The 25,823-nt window shown below is 39.2% G+C and overlaps 1 protein-coding gene across 1 annotated transcript in view; it reads left to right on the top strand.

Moving 5' to 3' along the window:
• Positions 1-25,823, top strand: part of LOC124612974 (acidic amino acid decarboxylase GADL1) — a 149,937-nt gene that overhangs the window by 80,816 nt on the left and 43,298 nt on the right. The window contains exons 5-6 of the mRNA XM_047141503.1: positions 4,201-4,452; positions 21,792-21,856. Coding sequence (XP_046997459.1) covers positions 4,201-4,452; positions 21,792-21,856 — 317 coding nt within the window. The remainder of the gene's footprint in view (positions 1-4,200; positions 4,453-21,791; positions 21,857-25,823) is intronic.

The following is a 25,823-nucleotide window of genomic DNA, read 5'->3' as shown; positions in this document are numbered from 1 at the left end:
AACAAATATAAATTGTGTAATAATTATAAACATTTGGAAAAAGAATCACTAGGATTCTTAAAGTATTTATTTGGCTCTATTCAAAAACATATTAGCAAATCCAGCCTGTAATTAATTCCAAAATAATTACCAGGTTTGTCAAAAGTATTGTTTCTATAACTATATCTGTTAATTTCATCATTTAAACAAATAATTCAGCAGCCTAACCCTTGCAGTAGAAGAAGCTTTTAAAGAGAAGGTTTTTTTATATATATATTCAGTTAATTGAATGAGTTATGTTTTAATTGTAATTTCTGTAAATTAAACATAGAACAATGTGTAGTTTCAGTGCCTGTTATTGTGATGATATATAAAGGCATGATTTTTAGTCACACGATAGTCAGTCCATGGCCGGTTTTCAGATGAGGAACCTATGCTGGTTAGAACAACAACAATGCATCAACTTAATCATGAAATAAGTGTTACACCAATAGGTCGTGTGTTGAAACAATGACAGTGTCTGTTCAATTTATTTGAAAGACTATGAACTGTGTGGTTAGGTTTCTACTGGCCATAGATATATGACAGTAAATTATTGTAGCAGTATGCTGATGCTTGCCTGTGAGCTATTAATGAGGCTTATCAAAGGTTAACCAATGATGAACTGGCCATATAACTAATATTGGGGGGGGGAGGGGGGTTGTGAACAGTGAAAGTAAAGAACTGTGAAACGCCGCTGTGCAACTGTTGGCTACATCATTTACCATAGTCAGTGTTCAACTAATGTTGAATTCCTGGACCAAATCTCTATATAAAAAGCAATATCCTGAGTGACTGACTCATCATTGCCCAGCCCAAACCACTAAGGATAGAAACTTGAAATTCAGAGAAGGTGTTGATCTTATACTGCAGGCATTGTTTAAGAAGGGATTTTTCAAAATTCCAACCCTAATGGGGTGAAATAGGGTATGAAGGGTTTCTTTAAAAAATGTTACTATGAAGGCAATTCTGAAGCTAGGCCTATGAAAACTGGTATTTGGTTTCTCAGTCAGAAATAAAGAAATATGTGTTTCAGCATTTTTGAAAATTTAGCTCTAAGGTTCTGAAATAGTGGGTGAAAGTCTTTCTTTTGAAAATATAACATTATAAAAGAACTACTGAAGTATTTTTAAAGCTCCATTTATGAACATTGATATTTGACTTCTCGATTACAAATAAAAAAAATATGTCCAGACTGAGATATTCACTCTGCAGAAGAGTGTGCACTGATATGAAACTTCCTGGAAGATTAAAACTGTGTGCCAGACTGAGACTTGAACTCAGGACCTTTGCCTTCCGCGGGCAAGTGCTCTACCATCTGAGCTACCTAAGCACGACTCACTCCCCATCCTCACAGCTTCTGTAAAGTTTGGAAGGTAGGAGACGAGGTACTGGCAGAAATGAAGCTGTGAGGACGGGGCATGAGTCGTGCTTGGGTAGCTCAGATGGTAGAGCACTTGCCCACGAAAGGCAAAGGTCCCAAATTCGAGTTTTGGTCCAGCACACAGTTTTAATCTGCCAGGAAGTTTCAAAAAAATTTGTGTTTCACTGTTTTGTAAACTGAAACTCCAAGTGTGTGAAATAGGGGATGAGACCTTTTACGAAAATATTTTATTATGAAAACAATTTAAAACTAAATCTATGAAAATTTAAATCTGGCTTCTCAGTTAAAAAAAAAAGTATGTGTTTCACTATTTTTGGAAATTCAACCCTTTTGGGGGTGAAAAAGGGGATGAGAGTTTTTATGAGAATATTTCATTGTGCAAGCGTTTTTGAAGCTAAATCTATGAAAATTTGTATTTGGCTTCTCTGTTAGAAATAAAACACAAAAATGTCACTGGTTTTGGAAATTCAATGTCTAATGGGTTGAAATAGAGGGTGAAATGTTTTATGGAAATATTTCATTGCAAAAGCATTTTTAAAGCTAAATTTTTGAAAATTGGTGTTTGACTTTTTGGTTAGAGATGAAAAAATACATGTTTCACTGTTTTTTGAAATTCTGCCCCTAAGGGACTGAAATAGGGTTGGCCTGATTCACTGGCTCATCGTTGCCCAGCCCAAACTGCTAAGGTTACAAACTTGAAGTTTGGAGAGGGTGTGGATTTTATACTGTAAGGATCATTTACGAAGCCATTGTCGAAAATTCCACTCCTAACTGGGTGAAATAGGGAATGAAAGGCTTTTTGAAAGTATGTTGCTATTAAGGAAATTTTGAAGCTAGAACTATGAAAACTAGTATTTGGTTTCTCAGTCAGAAAACAAAAATTCTTGTTTCAGCATTTTTGGAAATTAAAGTACTAAGTGGTAAAATAGTGGGTGAAAATTTTTTGAAAATAAATAATTACTAAAGAACTACTAAAGGATTTTTAAGGCTACATCTATGACAATTGTGTTTGACTTCTCGATTAGAAATTTAAAAAAAGTACATGTTTCAGTCTTTCTGGAAATTCAACCCCTAAGGGAGTGCAATAGGGGAAGAAAATTTTTAAGAAAATATTTTGTTATACTAAAAAGATTTTAAAACTAAATTTATGAAAATTGGTATTTCACTTCTTGGTTAGATGCAAATAAATATTTGTAATGGGATGTAAGTTGCTTTGGAAATATCTCCACAAGAACACAAAAGGCATGATTAACAAAAACTTTGGACTTCAGCTACCAGACCATGCTTATATGGCCTTAATTAGCGTGAAAAGCATAGAAGGTGTTGCACTTTGTGAACAAAATTTGACTGAATAAAGACAAACAAAAAAGATCTCTGCAAGTCATATAGTCTACATGAGTGAAGCAGTGGGCGCTAAGCTAGTAAATAAATAAATAACCCTTTGGCAAGCCCAACAACATTTAGCAGGATATTATTGCATTGGAAGATTGTACTGTGACTCTAGTGTCGAAAGGATCCAGTCTCAGTCAGTACTGTTCTGGCATATCACAGTGCAATAAGATGTCCAGAGATGTTTACCAAGAAGGATTGTGAATAGTCCTGAAAGTATTTCCAAACTGTGAATTGGGCCTATACGTCAGTGTGGCATTAATGATTCCATGTTACTAAGTATCTCTTACTAAAAGGTTGTTAAATATACAAGTGTTCCATTTGACAGCTAAAGGAATACGTCACAAATCTTCACTTCACTATTCATATTTATTGCTCCATTGCAATTGACAATGTCAAAAGTCAGACTAGTTTCCACAATATACGAAAGAAGAGGCTTCTCGGAGAAGGCAGTGACAAAAATGGCTACTGGGCAAATCATGAACTATAACTACACTACAACACTGCAACATCGTATTTGGATGTTACAAAGCCATTTGCAATATTCATGCTCTAGAAGTACTTATCCTTGTTTTTAGAATTACCTATTAGTTACAGCACTGTGACATTAATGTGGTGGCCATCATCTGATCAATGACTCCACATCACCATTACTGTACTGATAATGCATCCAAATGACTAATTTGCTGCAAAGAGAAATCAGGTACTTACAGCCCAACATTTCTACCATGTGAAAACCTATCATTTATACATAGTTTGCATCTTATTATAAATACTCTATTTGGACAAGACATAGTGGAATCATGAAATTCACTTGCAGTCTGAGAATTCACTGTTTACCATTTGTAGCGTCCCAAGTCTTATTTCTTTATTTTCAAGCTTTGGACATTGAGATATTGGTGCTACTATGAAATTAATCTACATCTACATCTTTCTTCTGCAAACTGCTCTGAAGTGCATGGCAAGGGATATGACTCATTATACCAATTATTAGGGTTTCTCCCATCCTTTCATGTATGGAGTGCAGGATGAATGATTATTTAAATGCCTCCATGCATGCTGTAATTAATCTAATCTAATCTCCTCACAATGACTTAAGTACTGTCATTTGTAAAAAAAATAACATTGCATGGCTACACTGCAACATCCACTGCTCTTCTAGGTGTACATAGCAGTTTTCACATAGAAGTGTACAGAAACTAGTTGGCAAAAGCTGTATGTAAGACACTGTATATGAAGTCGTTTCTTTATGGTGTCACCTACACAACAGTATATATTTTTAAGTTGGTGTTTGTTGCAGTTAATGTTGCAAAGTTGAAAGCATGTATTGCATGTTTATGTAATATTTTTTTCCATAAGACTTATAAATATATCCTAAATTAATATCTTGTTTTCTGCATGTGTTTCAGGCTCATTACTCATTCTCGAAGGCTGCACATTGGTTGGGTATTGGTACTGACAATCTGATTTCAGTAAAGACTGATGAGATGGGCAGGATGATTGTAGATGAACTAGAGCTCAGAATTCAGGAAGCAGTATCAGATGGAAAACGCCCATTTTTTGTTTGTGCTACTGCAGGGACTACAGTTCTTGGTGCATTTGATCCAATAGATCAATTAGCGAATGTATGCAGGAAACACAAATTATGGTTGCATGTAGATGTAAGTGACAACCTGATATTTTTAGTTCAATAAAAAACTGTAAATTCAGAAAATTTTCAGAGAATGATAAACAACTCATATTCTAGATGTAATTCTCTTTATATAATAAAAGTTTTGTTAATGCTTTTATCACATTAACTTTAAACATCGTGCCAAGTAATTTAATTACAAGACAGGATGGTTGGCCAATGCTTACCTTCAGGAGGTGAAATTCTTAGTTTTGCCAATAGATATACACTGCCTGACCAAAAAAGTAAAGGATCCAGAAGACATGGGTTGGATGCCAATGAAACTTTGCACATGAACACACCATCAGGAGGAATGCAAATGATTAGATTTACAATTCTCCATTATAGGAAGAACAGCCACCAGAATTTGTTAGTGTTGTTCATGTTTAGTGTTGTTACCGAACCTGGTAGGCCACAAATACGTTCAGATGTTGAGGTATCAGTATGAAGGACTTGGACATGCTGCACATTCATGTGACACAGTGTTATCAGCATCTGTCAGAGTTTGAAAGGGCCTCTTGTAGGTTTCCATTTGGCCAGCTGATCAAATTGTGCAATATCCAGAATTATGGAGTATTTGGTTGCGGCAGTTTCCCAGTGTTGGGCTGTATGGGACTTTTGAGGGTAGGCATACCCATTGTCTAGGTTCCGGTTGACGACGTCTGACCACCACAAGGGAGGTTCAACATACCGTGTACCAAACACAATTTAGCCCCTGTACTTCTGCTCCTGCCATCTGCGAACAAATAATGGACTCCCTTCAACACTCTGATCATCCCATACCATTGGTCAGAAATTAGCACCACCTGAATTAGGGAGTTACTGTCCTGTGTGTGGGTTACTGTTAACATCACAACACAAACAGCTGCATTTGGAGTGATGCCATGACCAGATAACACGGATTACTGATGAATGTCATTATGCAGGGTTACTGTAAATGATTAATTTATTTTCAAAGCTCTATATTTTCCTAAGTATTACACTCATGAAGTCTGGATTTTGCACTCTATAAATGTTCTATGTGTGCTCCTTTTGTCACACGACACACAGCCAAGCAGTATCCAAGGTCATGTGACTTGGGGAGGGGGGCAATATGCGGAATCGAGTGATGTGGAAGTTAGAAGGTAGCAATGCTCCAGTGAGGGGGTGCCTTGTTTTGTAGGAAGATGAAATTCTCAGAATCAGCAGTCAGTTGTGGAAACAACCACAGCTGCAACATATTAAGCTAAGAGCTACCCATCACAGTCTTCTCACAGGAGGAAAATGGTCCATACAGCTCTCTTTGTGACACTGCACAGAAACGTCAATCTTCGGCAAATCTCATTCGTGCACCACAATTTCATAAGGATTTTCAGTGTCCCACACTTACACATTGTGCAACTAACCTCTCCAGATAAATGAAAGATTGCTTCATTGCTGAGTGTCATCTTGCTTGGAGATGAAGTTGTCATCCTCAAGTGGTTCATACATAGTGATACAAAACTGAAGGCACTGGCCATAATCTTCTAGTTTGAATTGTTGCACAAGCTGCGGATGGTATGGTTTCAAATGCATAATCTTCCACACAGTTTTCTGTGGTATTCCAAGTTTTTGGTGTGCGTGGACTGTTGATTTTTTGGACTACATATGAAACTTTTTGTCACCCAACCCACAGTTGCATCTGGCACACTTGGTTGACTGGTACTTTTATTTTTACAGAGACAATCAGTCTTCCTAAATTGTCAAGGCCAACACACAAAACTCTGTTTATGTGGTGGTTCTTTTCCATAATTACTTCTGAATGCATGCTGTAATACTGTAACAGATAAACACTCACATATTCCAACACCAAAAACTCTTTTCTTGCTTTGTCACCATTTTGTCAAGACACTGCACTTGTGGGCATAATGCAAACTTAGTGAGTTTATGGTTCTATTCATGCATCAGTCATATTTGTATGTGTAATACTTTGGAAAATATGGAACTTTGAAAATAAATGAATCATTTATAGTAGCCCTGTATACTGTTCAGTGATGAACTGCAGTTCAGCACTACCCAGAATAATAATCGTCGATGAGTATGGCCATTTTGGTGAGAGGTCTCATTATTTCAGTGCTTTGAAAAGGCACAGCATTGTTGATTCTGACATCATGGGGTGGAGAGCATCAGATATGACTTCAGGTCATTGCTAATGGTGACTGAGTGAACTCTGATGGCACAACAACATGTCACCGATATCCTGTGTCTTCATATGTTTCTCCTCATGTGACGGTATCGTAGTGTCATGAAAATGCTCCTCCACACATGGGAAGTGTCTCTATGAACATCCTGTGTGTCGTTGAGGTACTCCCTTGGCCAGCAAAATTCCCAGACCTGTCCCCAATAGCACGTGTGCGAAATCAGCTCGAATGTCAACTCCATGCCACAGCCAGGTGCGGTGATACATTTTACAACTGAGTCATTGCATCAGTGCATGCATGCAACCAAGAATGTGTGCAATATCATATTGATAAGTGGGCTCATATTGCCAAGTTCTCTGTAAATTTGACTCAGTTTTGTAATTGCTGATATAATCCCACATCCCCCCTCAGTCCATGAAATTTTGTTTCATTTCCTCCTTCACTTCTGGGTGCTTCATTTATTTTTTATCAGATACCATATATAAAAGTACAATAAAATATCCTAGTTTTTGGAACTATTAGTTCCTTACCTGGGAAAATAAGAGCAAAAGATAAGGAAATAGTAGAAAGGAGTAGCAGTTCTCTCATCTCCAAGGATGAGAGGACCCATCTATTATAAGAACAAGGACAGACAAAGATTAAAGGTGAGGCAGCAAGGAGAGTAATAGGTCAAGGATAATACTAGATAACTATCTCTGTCTAGGTAGCTATCTTTTCCTTCCTATTCTCTCTGATGTCTCCCTCTTCATCTTTTCTCTTTTTGCATTCACAACAGGCTGGTCCATCTCAACCTGAGGTCAGAGTGATTTGCCTCTCCTTTCTCACCTTCCCCAACTTATTCCTCATTCCTCTTTGAGGAAAATTCTGAAAGCTACATATATCTTTTTTTTTACTTTTAAATGTTTCTTTTTGCATTTATTTGGAATTGCACTTCCAGAATGTAAGCAGTAGCCAATCATTCTGTATCCATTGTAACAGAAAGGTGGATGTAAAGGTGCGGAGCGGTTTATTGAGTGTGAGTGAGGATACAACTTTGAAATACATTTATTAACATATACCATGTTGAGTCAATCTTAAGAAAACATCAACAAAATATCACATTTTGCAAATACAAACTAGACTCGAGCAGACTGAGGCATTGGAATAAATACCTGAGCTGGCATAAAAACACATGAACTAGGAACCATTGATATAGTAGATCCAAACTGTCTGTCAATGTGTCAATAATAAACTTCCTCAGTAACATACAAGTAATTGAAAAAAACACCCATGCACCTGGAAATTAATCATTATTGACATTACAAAGAAGTAGCTAATGGGCACAAAATTACTCACTCCTTATACCAACATTAATCTCATAAGCATGAGAAATGGATTTAACAAAACCTTTGAAATGTAGCAGTTCTCAAAGTGGAAAACTGATAATTAACATCAATGCATTAGAATGACTCTGTTAGGAAAATCATCATGTTGAGCACTCAGCAGTTCAGTCTTAGTGAAATAATCGTACATTACAGCTGACACCTTGAAATGCACCACCTTCAAGAATCCATGACAGGTAAATAACACGAGTGCATTAAAATGATTCCATTAAATACATCATCACCTTGAGTAGTTTATGAATTAGACTTCCCAGAACAAGCACATGCTAAATCAGTACCATAAGATTTACAAGACAAAACATATATTCCCTTATTCTCTATGTGTTGCCAAGAGGCCAAGTTCCTCCCAAAATCACAACACATCTGCACCAGTCATGTCTTGTGGAAGTTATACAACTTCTGACATGTCTTACTTTGGCACTATGATGTGCATCCACAACATGCAAGTCTGAAGGGCAATAGAATGCCCCAGTGGATAAACAATATCAATTCAGCCAGGGCTAATGCATGCCTCCAAGTCCAACTGTCATACCCAGTTCTCAGAGCTGTTCCATGATTCCAGAGACTAGCAGTGCTGTTTGCACCACACAATCCACTGTCTGTCCAAGTTTTCTGTTACATTATAACTGTCCAACTCTCTGCTCCACGCACCACCTTACCCTCTGGCGCACCGTGGCTCCATGCGACTTCGTTGCACCATCAGATGAAGCAGACCACAAACTCCATTCTTACAGAAGGAGGAAGATAGAAAATAGCCAGCACCAGTGCCGACACAGCAGATATTCCTACTGCCCCCCCCCCTTTCACCACCACCACTACTACTCTAAATCTTGGCTGGGGTGAGCTGTAACATCCTTACCAGTGTTCTGAGCTCCTAACAGCAGCATTACTGGGGTAAGAAATCTTCTAATACACAATGGTCTTCTGTATCGGGTCAACAGTTTTTTAGAGATTCCTTCCACCCATTTACTAAATTCTTAATGTAGAGAATATCACCAACTTGGTAAGCATTTGGCCACTGCTGCTGGTTGTGATTTGTGGCTTCCTTCCTGTGGACCTCCCAGATATTTCTCCTGGCCAATCTCTCTTGCACAGCAACCTGTTGAGGATTATTCCCTTCAGGCAATAGATCCTCAATTGCCACAAGCTGCACTGTGGAGTTGCTACCTGATAACCCAGAAATAACTTGGCTGGTGTAGATCCACGAGCCTCATAATCCACTGTATTAAATTCTGTGTCCAACTAGAGCAGAGAACTGTCCCAATTGCTTTGATCCATATGATGGTAGGTGATCAGGCCAGATCTGACATTGTAATTAAGGTGCTCAGCATAATAGGTTTAGGATAGTATGGGGTTGTGGTCATGTGTTGCACTCCAGTTTCTAAATAAAGTTGTTTAAATGCCTTGGCAGTAATACAGCTCACATTATCACTAATGATGGATTTTGGCAGTCCAAAGGTCCCAAAAATCCTACTTAACTGGGTGATTGTGTGCATTATCACCCCTTTGGTAGGCAACAGCCATACAAATCTGGTACAGGCATCAATACAAACCAAAATATACTTGTTACCATCCCTAGATCTCTACATGGGCTGACAAAATCAATATGCACCCACTGAAATGTCTTATCAACAGGTTTCAAAGCCAAGTACTCGACCTTGGTATTCTGAGCAGATTTACTCAGAGCATATCCTCTTGCAACTCTTCATGCCCATTTTCCACTATAAGAAGAAGTCCCAGACCTTATGTACCCTCAAATGACACCTCCCCCTCCCTCTCTGGGGATTCAAGGAAATATTTAAATAACAGTGGGACCAGTTCATCAGTGCTACAACCTTCCTTTGTCCTATGCCACATACCTTACAACATAACATCTGATTTTCATTAATTAATGGTCTACACACTGATCATCCTGAATGCTCTGCATGACAACCTTCAGAAGTCCATCCTAATCTTGAAATTCTCTGATATCTTTTATCTCACTAGGGATCTGAGTCAGGATGGAACTAATTTTATCTGCCTATCCTGTTCCCCCTTTGGTGGATGATCTGTTCGACTATTGTCCTCCTGTACATACATGCGGCTTAAACCATTAGCCAACACATTCTAAGAGCTCTTGATATTGTGGACCTCAAATTTAAATGTAAGAATCCTGGTAGCCCACCTTCAATTTGTACTGTCTTTTAGGGCCTAGCGAATACCCAACTCAATGCTCAATTGTCTGTTTCCAGGATAAATTTGTGGTGTTCCAGGTAGTACTTAAATTTCTCCATCCCCAAACACAACAGTGAGAGCTTCTAGCTCACGCATGGAATACTTCCTTTCCAACTCATTTAACCCCTGAGAGGCATAAGCAGTTACCCTGCACTCCCCTTCTTTTTTATGTAACTGAGCCCCACCAAATCCTTGTCCTGAGGCATCAGTTTGTAAAATAAATTCTCTATCAAAAACCGGTAGAGCTAACACTGGTGCAGACTGTGATGCATGTTTAAGTGCTAAGAATGCAGCCTCCTCAGAGGGACCCCATGGAAATGTACATCCCTTCCAGCACAATTCATTCAGAGGAGAAACTTTCTCAGCAAACCCCTCAGTGAACTTGCAGAAGAAATTCTCCATCCCAATGAACTGGCAACCTGTTTAACATTACATGGATGAGGCACTTGATTTATAACCTCCACTCAGTCAGGACTGATGAAATCCCCTCTTCTGACACAATATGTCCCATGAATTTCACTGAAGGAGAAGCAAAACTCACCTTCTCAGGATTTACCGTCAGGCCCACTTTTTGTAACTGCCCAAACACTTCCTCCAAATTTATCAGATGTTCCTGAATAAATTTACTGTATTCACTCCATCATCTTAATAGTGGTACACAAACTTGAACTTCACATCAGAAAATACAATGTCTGTCAATTGTGACAGGACAGCAGCCCCTATTGCAAGCCCAAAAGGAACTCTATTAAATTCAAATAAATTTAAATCAGTGCTAAAAGCAGTGACTGGCTTGAATTCTTTGTCTAAATGTACCTGGTTGTAATCTTGGTTAAGATCTAATATGGTAAAAACTGAGCCACTCGGAACTGCCCAAAGCACAAGTGAACGTCCGGCAAAGGTACTGACCTCAACAGGACCTTTTTATTTAATTCCCGATAATCCACTACTGGCCGATATTCCACGTTCAATTTGGTCACCACAAATATTGGTGCCATGTAGGGTGTTTTAGAGGGACAAATGACACCTTGATCCAACATTTTCTTTATTTTTTCTCTTAATATCATCATAGGCAGAGATAACCTTTACAGTGTCAATGTAACTGGCACCTGGTCCAGTAGCTCAGTGCCATACTTGGGGATGTGCATGACTTCCAGTTTCTTTGTTAGCACTGCTGGAAATTAGGAACAAAGAGCTTTGATTTTGTTCTTAACAGACACATTGAAATGGTTTGACTGATCATTACATTTACCCGACTCCCCTTCAACCTGTTTTCCAGGGATTGCTCCTTCCCAACTATTGTGACAACACCCTCACTAAAATGGCAGAATTTGAACAGAGCTCCCAGTTTAAATTTTAAATAATAGCTCCTCCCAGCCCAATCCGAAATTAATCCCACCTTCCCACTGAAGTCAGCTCCAAGTATGCAAGATGTGGCCAAATTTTTAACAAGCATCATATTAATTTTCCATAAAAAATCTCGCAAGGACACCTTAACCAGCAAACTCCCTTTAACTGTTAAACTTGATTTGTCTGCCATCATAAACAATTCCTTTTATGATGACAGTCCTTCCCACTTACATTTACCTTGATGATGGGTGAACCAGTCATAATCAATTGCCAAGACTGTACTTCCTACATCCAGGAGTGCACAACCTGGCTCGATATTTTTATAGCAATACATACAAAGGCAGTAGTTTATTCAACGTATCCCTAATCACACATATTAGTTTATTCTGACCATGATACAATAATTGTCATGTCTTCCCCATACAATCCATCTTCATAGGACCTGGTCTCTTACAATTCAAATATTTCAGTTTTGAGTTTTCCCCTCTGACAGAATATCATTCCTCACTACCTATTGATTGTATACCTACCTGGACAGTCTTTCTTCCCGTATTCACTTTCTTGCTCACAAAATTCTTCCCTTTCCATTTATTCCTCTGCTAGTTGAGGTACTCCCTAGCTTGCATCTGCCTGATCAGATTCTCTAATTGTAGAAATATCCTGAATGTTTGACAGAATACCACCCTCTGCCTACTTTCAGGGATCAACCCTTCTAATAAGTGTGTTACAACCTGTTCATCCATGTGATCGAGAACCAGTGCCAATATGCTTCTTTTAACTTGGGCAACATATTCCACTAATGGGTCATTACAACCTATTTCCTTTTCATACTGCCAATAAACCATTTCCCTCAAAGCTCGGGGAGGAATGACCCTAATTATTCAGTGCCTACACCCTTGCCATGTCTTCTTATTTTGTATAGCTTGCAAAATCTCCTTGCATAGTCTATCTTTCACTGTTATGGCAATTAATCTTGAGGCATCAGTTTCACTTATTTCCATGGTCAACACCTTTTGCTGAAATTCTAATGAAAAATACAAAAACTTCACCATTGAATCCACTGACTCAAGCAACATACTAGCACACTGCTTTAAAATATCTTGCAACAGATCTTACAGCATGGTAAACATAATGTTCAGGACAGCTACCATCATGTCCCCATTGTGTGCCTCTGAATTATTGACAGGGTGCAGATCCTGCACATCTGTGGCTCTATCACTCTTACACAACCATTCCCAAATAGTCCCACTTTAATTCCATAGCTCTGTGGCCTGTCCCAGATCAACAACAACCACATCATTCATTATACTGAGATAATGATGGAATCGGGCTGAACCTATGAACCTGACTAGCCATACAACCCTCTGAGTCCTGGGTAATTTCTACAATCTCTTCAAAAGCTTCACAAATGAAAGCAGCGGCTTAGGTTGCCTCATTGATATGGCTGCTTTACATACCACTGGTAGAAGTATTTGTTCAGTCAATTTCTCTATCATACCCATGGGTTCAAGCCTCCATCATTCCAATTCAGAAACAAGCTCACTTCACCTCAGACAAGCCGGATGCCTAACAATGCCAGGCATTCTGAAAAATACAAAATAATGAGTACCCACAACTTAATATTAGCCACCACCCATTGCCCCCTGCTGCTTAATCAACCATTCAACCATGCTCAGCTATCCAGTTTGTAACGGAAAGGTGGATGTAGAGGTGCAGAGTGATTGATTGAATGTGAGTTGGGATAATATTTTGATATACATTTATTAAGATAGACCAAGTTGAGACAATCTTAAGAAAACAGCAATAAAATACCACATTTTGTTCATAAAGACTAGACTTGAGTAGACTGATGCATCGGAATGAGTACCTGAGCTGGCATAAAAGCACAATAATAAACTAAGAACTGTTGATACAGCAGATCCAAAGAGTCCACCAATGTATCAATCATAAGCTTTCACAGTAATGCACAAGTAATTGAAAAAACACACTTGCACTTGAAAATTAATCATTATTGGACATTACAAGGAAGCAGCTAATGGGCACAAAAATACCATTTCTTATATCAGCATTAATCTCATAAGCATGAGAAATGGATTTAGAAAAACCTTTGAAATGTAGCAGTTCTCAAAGTAGAAAACTGATAATTAACATTAATGCATTAAAATGACTCTGTTAGGTAAATCATCATGTTGAGTGTTCAGCAATTCAGCCTTGGCAAAATAATTGTACTATACACTTTGAAATGCACCACCCTCAAGGATCCGTGACAGGTAAATAACATGGGTGCAGTAAAATGATTCCATCAAATACATCATCACCTTAAGTACTTCATGAACTAGACTTTCTGGAACAAGCATACACTGAAACAGGACCCTAAGGTTTAAAATACAAAACACATATTCCCTCATTGTCTGTGTGTAACCAAGAAGCCAAGTTCCTCCCACAGTCATAACATGTCTGCACCAGTCGTGTCTCATGGAAGTTATACAACTTCTGACATGTCTTACTTTTCCACTACGATGTGCATCCACCCTGTGCAAGTCTGAAGGGTGATAGAGTGCCCCAGTGGATAAACAATATCAATTCAGCCAGAGCTAATGCACACCTCCAAGTACAACCATCACACCCAGTTCTCGAAGCTGTTCCTCCAAATCACCAGGACTGATAGACAGTAATAGACAGCTGGGGCACGTGATTCCAAAGATGAGCACACTGCACAATCCACAGACCGCCGAAGTTAGCCATCACATTGTAACTGTCCCCCTTTGTCCGGACTGTCACTCCCCATCCCACCCATTGCCATGCCCTCTGGTGCACTGGTGCTGTGCAACCTCATCGTACTATCAGGCAGTGCAGATCACAAACTCCATCCTTACAGAAGGAGGAAGATAGAAAATAGGTGGCACCAGTGCTGACAGGGCACACCATATAGCATTAAAAAATTTTTGACTGAGTTTTCTATTTGATAAAATGTTGCCAAAATATAGAGAAACTAATCAAGTAGCTCAGTTCAGCATGTTCTGCTCTTAGAATTGTCTCGTATTGTGTTGACCTAAATACAAGGGTGTTGACTTTTTTGCATATTTTCACTCCCTGTTGAATTATCCACTGTGGCTACATGCCTGTCATAAATAAATAATTTATTCAACACAGGATTCTTTTAATGTTTTTGATATTCTTACACTCACTTCTCAGTACATTTACATATTACTAGTTTCAGCAGAATTGTGATTTGCACAATCATAATAGAAGACACAAAAATAATGTTCTCATAAATTATCCCTTCTTCTCCAGGGTTCAGAATGGAATTATCTACTCTGGTGGAAATGTCTTCAGCAATACACAGTAAATGGCAGATCCTTACCAATTTAAAAGAAAATGAAAAGGAGTAGCTCCTTACTTACTCCTTATACAAAATAGCTGTCTAGAGTCAGGTCTTGAAATTTGCTGTTAGCTTCATGGAAAGTAATGATGTTCCAATAAATCTGCAAGACAAATGGTAATTTACTGTAAAATGGCCTCAGTTGTTACAGATGTAGGTAACTGTGCAGCCTGAAAAATACCAATGTAATCAAGTAAATATTAATATATCTAAAAACAAAGATGATGTGACTTACCAAACGAAAGCGCTGGCATGTCGATAGACACACAAACAAACACAAACATACACACAAAATACTAGCTTTCGCAACCAACGGTTGCTTCGTCAGGAAAGAGGGAAGGAGAGGGAAAGACGAAAGGATTTGGGTTTTAAGGGAGAGGGTAAGGAGTCATTCCAGTCCCGGGAGCGGAAAGACTTACCTTGGGGGAAAAAAGGACGGGTATACACTCGCACACACACACATATCCATCCACACATATACAGACACAAGCAGACATATACAGAGGCAAAGAGTTTGGACAGAGATGTCAGTCGAGGCGGAAGTGCAGAGGCATTTAATAATTCTGCCGGTGACATCCTGACCTGTGGCAAGGAGCGGCAGGATAAAAGAAAAATCTTTAAGGTCTGCTCCCATGTGTGAGAGGAACGGAGTTTCTCCATGTGATTTTTGAAATGGTCAAAGGAACCATTCAGCTTCATCATTATATGGAGGGCAAAAAGGTACAGTAATTGCTTGGTTATGCCATTGTCAGCACAAAACTATTGAAAATTGGCTGATGTGAATTGTGCTCCAGTGTCCAAGACAAGGGTCTCAGGAAGACCTATAAGACAAAAAAATAGAAGACAAAGCTGATACCATACTAGCAGTAATGGTGTATGTTAAGCAGATTACAAAAGGAAATTTACTGTATGTGTCTACCACTAACACCCATCACATGTTTTAGCATGGACCCATGAAGTCAATGTGATATGTTGCCATGGTCCGGACAGATGTGGCCACTGATAAAAGCATTACAGTGGAGCAAAATGGAGCTCTGCACAAACAGTACAATGAGAGGTCATTTGCTGAATTTGGGCTTCCATGTCCTGCCAAGTACAATAATGTTGGGCAAGTTGCTTTGTGTGAACTATACCCCAGTGACCTTGGTGCAACAAAGACAAAACTTTCTGCCAGAGGAAATGAGGACTCACACCCATTCATCAGCATTCTCTGTATGCAACGGTGGAGCACCTGACACCATGCGGATAGTGCTTGATGATGTGGATAATAGTGACGTGGATTGGGAATTTCTTTCAAAGTATGGCACGATCCTTGGCACACGTATCGCAAAACTACCTGAAGAGCTATGTTGGAAGCATTTGCTCCAGCAATAAGCTGAAAATCAAGTGAAAAATTTTAAAAATTTCAAAATTCTGAGTATTGGTTTGATAACATGATTCCTCAGATGAATCAAAAGCTGTGTTGGTACCAATTGGTAACGGAGACAAGAAGTAAGCGTTCAGATGTTGTGCAGCTGGACCTGTACAACAACTCATATTGATAATTAGACAATAACAGAGCCCAACATTGCAATTTTTGTGTTGTCCATGGCAGGATGAACTTGGAAAAATTGAACAAATATTGGTGGCACTTGGTAATGTCATAGTTGATGGCGAGAACGTCTTTTTCAAGCTGACTATAACTGCACTGCTTTTTGTTGAGGCCTTTCAAGGCAAATGGTATGGATTGATCTGATGAACCAATTCTATAGGAGAGCATGGCTCCAATCCCATAAGATGTATCCATAGTAACACAACAAACTTAGCTAGATCAAAATGAATTAGATGATGATGACTTCACAATGCATCCTAAAACCACTGAAATGCAAACTGACATTCTTGAGACCACACAAAAGGAGCACCTTTCTGGCATAGCTCATTCAGCAGAGCAGCAGTTTTCACCCATCTGCAATAAACTTAATATAATATGCGAGGTTCCCTCTAACTACTGTAGTTCCTTGATGTTATGGAGCACTGGCAGATATTTAGTCACAGACAAGTGCAAATAAGCAGGATGGATATGCTGTGTATGTATGACACATCATAAATATTCAAGTTCTTCATGGAAGGAGAAGCACTTTTCCTTGTTACACTTAAGCTAGTCACCCAATGCACTTTAAACAAACTTTCTAAATTTCCCAACTCTTCAGCAGGCATATGACCCATGACAAAAATATCGCCCAGATAGTTTGTAGATTAAGGGACGTTTGCTGTTAACTGTTCCAGGAAGCACTGAGAAATAGCATGAGTGGAAACACTTCTCAACATTAGATGAGTGTTGATCACAAAATATTCCTTGGAATGCTCATCCAGTGGTAACTGTAAGGATGCATCACGTAAATCTATCTAGGAGAAGGATCTGCCCTGTACCAATCTGTCCATTAATGGCTCTCTGGAATTAATCCACAACAGTTTGTGGGTTTACTGTGGTTTTGAAATCATCAAACATATGTAAACCTCTGGATGAATGTTTGAGAATGACTAAGGGTGATGCCCACTGACTTGCAGAAATTGGTTATATCACCCCACTGTCTTTCCACCATTGCAGTTCTTAAGCAACCTGCTCACAGATTGCGTGGAGATCAGACCAAGGATGATACAATTGTGGTTGCACATTGTCTTTAACAGTAATGTGTGACTTGAAATCTGTAGCTCTTCCTAATCCTGCTTCAAAAAGTTCACTCTAGTTATTGCACTAGTAGGAAACATTGGTTTGTAGGCACTGAAACACTGATTTGCAACACATTCTCTTGCATGCACAGGCTGGACAAATCAAACAAGTCTAAACCAAAAATGTTTGCACTGTTGCTAAAAGATAGTGCATGAAATGAAACATTCTTTGTAAAGACAGAAAAAGTTGCTGGCAAAGTCCATGTTCCAAGTACTGATATTTTCTGTCAGTTATATGCAAACAAAAGATAAGAAGGCTTTTGTAGCTGTGGGCTACTGATCATTTCATATGCATCTTTATTGATGAGGGAAACAGATGCACCTGTGTCTAACTGGAATTTAATTGTCTTTTGAACCTCCATTAACTGGACAACAAGTTTGTTCTTCTGTCTGTGAACTGCAGGAAAAGTTTTCCGCGATGCGGAAAAGTGAGTCTTCGTTGGTGCCTGCTGTAATGATTGTGCCAACATGACATTCACTTACCAAAAGTTATGCTGTAGCTGTGCACTAGACTGATGCCTACCCTGGCTGCCTTGTAAACAGACTGTGTGGATATGATCTTGTTTACGACATGTGAAACACTTTGCATCACAACAAGGACAAGCTTTTCTATCATGGTTTGGAAAAAACTGAGGATAAGACTTCCCCACTTTATTCTGATGTACACCTCATGTACCACATGACTGAAAAGTTTTATCTGTACACTTACTGTTTATCTGAGCCCTCTTTTTATTCACTTTAACATTAGTGTGAACTTTAGACTGAGTGCCTTGTGCACTATGAACAAGAGAAACAGATGGAGCCTCAAAATCAACTTCAGTTGTGTCCACAGTACTTTAAGACTCTACAATTGATGAAACTGTTTTCAGATTCACATCTCCTAATTTAAGGACAGCAGTGCAAATGTGTATATCTGACACCTTTTGGATGATTGCATCACATAACACATCATAATAAATGACTCCACAAGAACACTTGAACCTACAATATCTTGTTAGCCCTTTGAATTCAGCAATCCACTGTTCATGGTACTTCTTAAGATGAAAAAATTTAAATCTCACCATAGTGATGTGAATTTGTATATTATAATATTACGAGCAATGCCTTCTGGATGAAAGTTGGGGCACAATTTAAGGCACAGTCCATACAAGTTGGCTCTGATAGTTGATAAAAAGAAAGCTATGTAGACCATACCTATAATGTTGTAAGTTGTGAAATGTACTTCAAATTGGGCATGATATTCCAACCAGTCCTCTTCTTTATCTTTAAACTAGTGAAACTTAGGAGAGTAAGGTTGTCGTCTGTTGTGTATTGAGTTGTTCAATGTGCCACACGTGAAACTGAACAACTTCATTTAGAGACATTTCTCGTGGGAGCTCAGACATTGTTAAACACTTTATAGGATGCACAAAAATGTAGTAATATTATATTGGGCACTGTGATTTGAGGGAGACCAGAAATAACCACAAGGCAGACCAGAGCAGAATTCAGTGCATGGGAATAAATGTCCACACATCATTGTCACCATTGTGAAGCATGTGATAGATGGAACAACACACCGTAGTACACTAGCAACCATCCTTGTCACCATTTTAGTGCTGGCTGAAAAAATACTTGAGACATTTGCATTGGTACTGAAGTGGGTTCTAGCATGACTGGATGTACTTCAGGAGGAGGTTGAGTGGATACTACAATACACACAAAATATTAGCTCACTTTATTTAAGTTTGAACAATATGAAATACTTAACTTGGGAACAACCCATATCCAAAGGAATGTCGCTTTGTATCTGTTTTTGTTGCTGAACACTACAACTTATCACCTGATGCATTTCAGAGTGATAGTCTCATCTCAATGTACAACTGCCTATAAACTCCTTTAATTGAACAGATAAAAAATCTACTCACCAAGCAGTGGCAGAACACACCATTAAAAGACGGTTGTGATTGGCAAGCTTTCTGAGCCAGTGGCTTCTTCTTCAGGCAGTAGGGTTGAAGGGGAAGGAATAAGAGAGAGGAAAAAAGACTGGAGAGGTCTAGCAAAAGGGGTACATTTTGGGAAAGTCACCCAGAACCACACGCCAGGGGAGACTTACCATACGGTAAGGGCTTTACAACAACTGCTCAAAAGTAATGTGCTCCTAAAATAGTATAAAACATCTCGGATTTATTTTATGAGCATAACATGGAGTCATAGAAGGAATGACATCAAGGCATAATTTACTACTAAAAATCATCAATAAAATATTTGAAAATGGCCTAAGGCTGAAATTGTACAATCGTACATAAAATAAAGAGAGTGGCGACTGAAGGCATCATAAAATCTTTCAAAAAATGCATTTGTGAATAGTGAATCCTTGGGAAGCACTTTCAGCTATGTTTCTCCTCTCTTTCTTTATTCTCTTTATTGTACTGTTAGAATATCCAGCAGTCCTGCAGTCCTCTCAAGTGCCGACAGTTTTTAATGAGGTTTTCATTTCCTTGTTTGCCTCTTCTTACACAAATTTAATGGCACTGCACATAATCACACTTGCCTGAGTGTGAAGAACTTCCATATACCTACAGTGCATGAAGACTGTGATACCATGCTATGTAGTGAAGTGATAACAAAGAAACTGCTCAAAGCTTGCAGGTCAGTGTGCAACAGGCAGCTGAGGCTGCTGCCTCTCTGGAACGAGATGCACTTGCCATTGATTAGAATGAAAATGCATTTCTGCACATTGGTCACCTTATATTGTGCAAGCTCTGCATGGATACTATGAATTACGGAACAAGTCAATTTGCAAGCATAATGATATGATTATTTTATCAATGTGCAGCTTACCCCAATAAATATGCACCTACATTGTAAAACAGTTTAAAAGATATGTTTTAAGAGCTGCATTTATTATTTTTTAAATATGGTTTGGTTGTTAATCATTGCTTTTGCCTAGTAATGGAGCCCTATTTTCCTTACTCAAAATATATTATGTGAGTGGACAGCTTCACTTTTTACGTTAGTTTGCATTCAGAGTATGTTATTTTTTAATGAAGTGTGGGAGAACTTTCATATCTTAAAAAGTTCCAACTCTTTTTTTTTTCCGGACCATGCAGCATCTTTATTGGAAGGTGAATTTTCTCAAAAACTGCCACAGAATCCACCTGTGCACAGTATGCAGTTTTTATTATTTATTATGTGCTCTGTGTAATGCCTTCAGTAAGGACTGTCATACAAATTTTAGTAAATATGAAAGCTACAGTAACTTACTAAATCATGATGACCGAAGTCTCACAGTTTTCTAACTTTAATGTCTCCTGAAATATTGTGGAAATCTTCTTTGTACTCTTTTTATGTTACCGCTTTATACTAATCTTCGTTGTCTACAAACTAAGACTTCACTTTGGTCTGTAAGGTTAGATTGTTGTCATAATTTAGAACCAGTCCTTATTTGTTCTGCAGTGTGGGGAAATTAAAAATGACCCAGAAAATATTTATAAGACTGGTGCAGAACTGATCCTAGTTAATGAACAGGAGAAACGCCCATCACAGAAAATGCTGGAGACCAAGATTTTGATGTACCAATTGGTTGCTGTAACATGTCTGTGCATGCACATCTCCTGCATGCTCTGTCCTGATTGCTTTACTCTTTTTTTACGTTTGAGTGAGTGAGGGGAGTAGACATGTTTATTGATCAGTTGAACACAACGCAAAATGATGCTTATCATAAAAAAGTGTGTATTCATTGTTAGCACAATTGTGGAAAACCTGTGTTGAACTGCTTGGCTGGTGTTAAATCTGGAAGTATTTTGGCAAAATGTGTAGGAAAGTCTACAGTGCAAAACTTAGTGGCAAAATGGTGGTGCATCAATGTCAGTGGTGTCCATTTACAGCATCTTCTGTGATGTTCATTAAAACATTAGTCCCACATCGGTCTTACTGTAAATATTTTTTGACCAGTTTTATTTTGCCCACTCTGTGTGCCTATCATGTCAGTGGTTACCAGTTATGAATTGCTTCTGTCACATGTACTTTCTGTTGAGTGCAAGCTTTACTTTTGACTGTTTTGTGCTTCATAAACCCATTGAATAAATGTTTAATATCTTCAGTGTTTTTCTTTTTGTTCTGGCCTGCAGGTGTAAAGCATAAATTTTATTTTCAGGCTTGCTGGGGTGGAAGCTTAATCCTCTCAAAGAAGTATTCACATAGGTTAACAGGAATTGACCGGTACAGTATTTCAGAAGGAAAACATTTTAATAAGTATTAAAATGAAGCAAAAGATTTGATGACCTACTGCTTTGGTATCTAATGATATTTCGTCACAGACTTTATAAAGATACAAACTTTATCGAATTTTTGTATAGGTTGGTAACTTTAGATATAATAAGAGTAAAATAAACATTCATTTTTGTACATATGTGATCATTATGTGGTGTGATATAAATATTTTAGTGACCTTTTAGTAGAATAAGGTGTATTTTTGCTGTTTGTCTTATTGCTGAAATGGGCAGCTGATTCCATGTTTGATGCATCTTTTAGAAGATATAAATATAGTAGGAAGGTTATGGCAGAACGTAAATAATTTGGGACTGAAGGAGATCAATCACCGAATAGTAGACGCATTGAGTGATTGAGGAGCACACACAAAAGAGAAAGAAAATATGCTGGTTTTTGGAATCACACACACCCTCACACACACACACACACACACACACACATACACACACCTGTGCCCCTACATAGTGCTGGCTGGGCATACAATGCTATGACTGCAGTTTGCCAGGTGGACTGCATGAGGTGGGAGGTTGTGTCGGGTGTGGTAGGTAGAGGGAGAGAGAGCCAGGAGGCAGGAAGGGTGGTTGGGGTGGACAGTTAGCAACTTTGATGGCTGTAGCCACAACTTCAATACCTTCTCTCCCATCTGCTTCACTTGGTCCTCTTCGACCCAATATGCCACATTGCTGGGTGTTGACCCCCGCCTCTGTGATGGCTTCATTCACACCTGTGTCCATATTAAACCCACTAATCACAAACAGCATCTGCATTTCAGTGCCTTTCATCCTTTCCACAGCATAAAATTTGTCCCATACAGTCCTGCCAACAGTAGTCTTCAGTGACAGTAGAGAACTCTTGTGCCTAATATGCTGAAGATGACACAAGGGCCTTCGCAGACAGGCATTACTGCCAAACCTTATCTGCAAACAGATTTTCCGTATCATATCCTCACACATCCCTAATCCCCCCGCCACTCTCGAGGCTCATCTACAAAGGAGTGCCCTTCTTGTCACCCGGTACCACTCTGGACTGGAACAACTGAATCATATCCTTAGGCAAGACTTTGATTATTTACACTCATGGCTTGAAATGAGGGACATCTTACCCAAGATCCTTCCCACCCATCCTAAAGTGGCATCTGTCATCCACCCAACCTACACAGCGTAGTCCATTCCTATGCCATTCCCACTCCCAACCTCTTGCCACAGTGATTATATCATGTGGGAGACCCAGGTGCAAGATCTGCCTAATCCACCCACTGAGCACTTCCTACACTTCCTGTCACTGGCTTATCATACCCCATAAGAGACCGGGCCATGTGTGAAAACAGCCAGGCCATATACCAACTCTACTACAATCACTCTCAGCTTTCTTATTCATCCCAACCATGTACACTAGAATGAATGGCCACCTACAAACTGTGGCCAAAAAAAAGGTTGACCGCCCTGTGGTACAACATGTGCCTGAGCACAGCTAGCTTGATTTCAGTGGCTGCTTCACAACCCAGACCATCTGCATCCTTTATTCTACCATGAACTTTTCTAAACTATGTGGGTTGGAGTTATGCTTGCAATATATCCTTCACTCCTGTAACCCTCCTGGTCTGTCTCCGTTAACCCACTGTCTCCACACCCTCCACTCAGTTTCCCCTTTTTTTTATTTTATCAGCCCCTCTCAATTCAAACCTCCACATCACCTTCATTGTATGCTGCTCCTCACTGGCTCCAGCACCTGTGCATCACACACCTAACTCATACATCTACCCCCGCTCCCCTCTACATTTCTTGTCAAAAAATCGGCTACCAACCTCTGAGCTGCTGGCTACCCACTCCCAACCCTGCTTCCTGTCTTGCACCTCTCCCTCCCTCTACACTCCACCCTCAACACTAACCACTTCCCACATAGACCACCTGCCGAACTCCAATCACTGCCACCTGTCATTATGCAGGGGCACAGGTGTGTGTGTGTGTGTGTGTGTGTGTGTGTGTGTGTGTGTGTGTGTGTGTGTGTTGTAGCTCATGAAAGGATTGATTCCAATACTAGCAAGTTTTCTTTGTCTTTTGTGTGTGCCTGTCAATGGCTCATAGGAACTTTTCCATAAAATAGTTATGAGCAGAATAAGCAGAGATGAAATGCTATGTGGAAACTGTGGTTTGGCTGATGGGTTCCCTATACCTGAATTGGTAGAGGAGGGAATCTTCGACTGGCAGTCATTTGTTTTTAATTGCAGTCAACACTGCCTAGCTGACAGTATTGTTTGGTGTAGTCACTGTTGTCTGCTGTGTTGATGTTTTTTACAACACTGTTCTGAGTTTTTCCTCATGATAAACTTTTGTAGTTGTTGTGGTCAGGATCTTTATTAAATACCTCAGGATTATGAGTGACATTCAAGTGACATTTACCTCCATGCACGACTTCTGCTGTCCCAGAAGGAAGAAGCGCATGTTAAGGTGCCTGCACTGCACAAGGCAGGTGGGGCTCTCTTCCCCCTGCACTGAGGCTCATCCTGTGGTGGTCAGTGTGGGGTCTGTTCTGCTCCTTGCAGTGCCCTCTGACAACAGACCAACTTACAGTTAACAAACAGTTTAATTTTCCTGTTGGCAGTCACTGACAGTGATATCTAAATCTACTTGTACATCTACATATGTACTCTGCAAGCCGCCATGTGGTATCTGGCAGAGGATACCTTGTGCCACAACTAGTCATTTCCTTTCTCGCTCCAGTCGGAAATAGAGTGAGGCAAAAACAGCTGTCTATATGCCTCCATAAGAGCCCTAATTTCTCTGCCTTACATTTGTAGTGCTTATGCAAAATGTATGTTGGCAGTAGCGGGACTGTTCTGTAGTCAGTCTCAAATGATGGTTCTCTAAATTTTCTCAGTAGTGTTCCTCAAAAAGAACATCACCTTCCCTCAAGGGATTCCCATTTCTCTTGCATGTTCATCACACCTACCAGTAGCAAATCTAGCACACCACCTCTGAATTGCTTTGATATCTTCCTTTCATACAAACTGATGGATATCCCGAACACCCGAGCAGTACTCAATAATGGATCAACTAGTGTTCCATATGCATTCTCCTTTACTTATGAACCACACTTTCTCCCACTGGACCAAAGTTGACTATTTACCTTCCCTGCTACAACCCATACATGCTCATTCCATTACGTTATCTCTTTGTAACATTATGTGTAGATATTTAATTGATGATACTGTGTCAGGCACTACACTACTAATGCGGTATTCAAATATTACGGGATTGTTTTTCCTTCTCATCTGCATTAACTTAATTTTTCTACATTTAGACCTAGCTGTCATTCATCACACCAACTAGAAATTTTCTCTATGTAATCTAGTATCCTTCTACAGACACTCATGACGACACCTTCCTGTACAACACAGCTTCATCAGGAAACAGATGCAAACTGGTATTCACCCTGTCCATCAGATAATTTGTATGTAGAGAGAGAATAAAAGCAGTTCTACCACACTTTCTGTGGCACTCCCAATAATACTGGTGTACTCCCAATAATATTGGTGTCGATGATGAACACTAGCTATTGAGGACAATATACTGGATTCTTGACAGAGATTCGGTATGTACTGGATTCTGTTACTTAAGAAGTCTTCGAGATACTCACCTACAGTATCTGTAAACCTATTCTATATGCTCATACCTTTGTTAACGGTCTGCAGTGGGGCACTTTGTTAAACACTTTTCAAAAATCTAGTAATATGGGATCTGCCTGTTGCCCTTCAGGTTTACAGGATATTGTGTGAGAAAAGGGCAAGCTGAGTTTTGTACAAATGATGCTTTCTAAAATGGTGGTGGTGTGTGAATACATACTTTTCCATCTCAAGAAAATTTATTGTATTCGAACTTAGAGTATGTTCAAGAATTCTGCAGCAAACTGATGATAA

The sequence above is a fragment of the Schistocerca americana genome, chromosome 4 (assembly GCF_021461395.2).
Source record: "Schistocerca americana isolate TAMUIC-IGC-003095 chromosome 4, iqSchAmer2.1, whole genome shotgun sequence".
Taxonomy (NCBI): domain Eukaryota; kingdom Metazoa; phylum Arthropoda; class Insecta; order Orthoptera; family Acrididae; genus Schistocerca; species Schistocerca americana.
The sequence above is the reverse complement of the archived record's forward strand: the minus strand, read 5'-3'. Positions and strand labels throughout refer to the sequence as shown.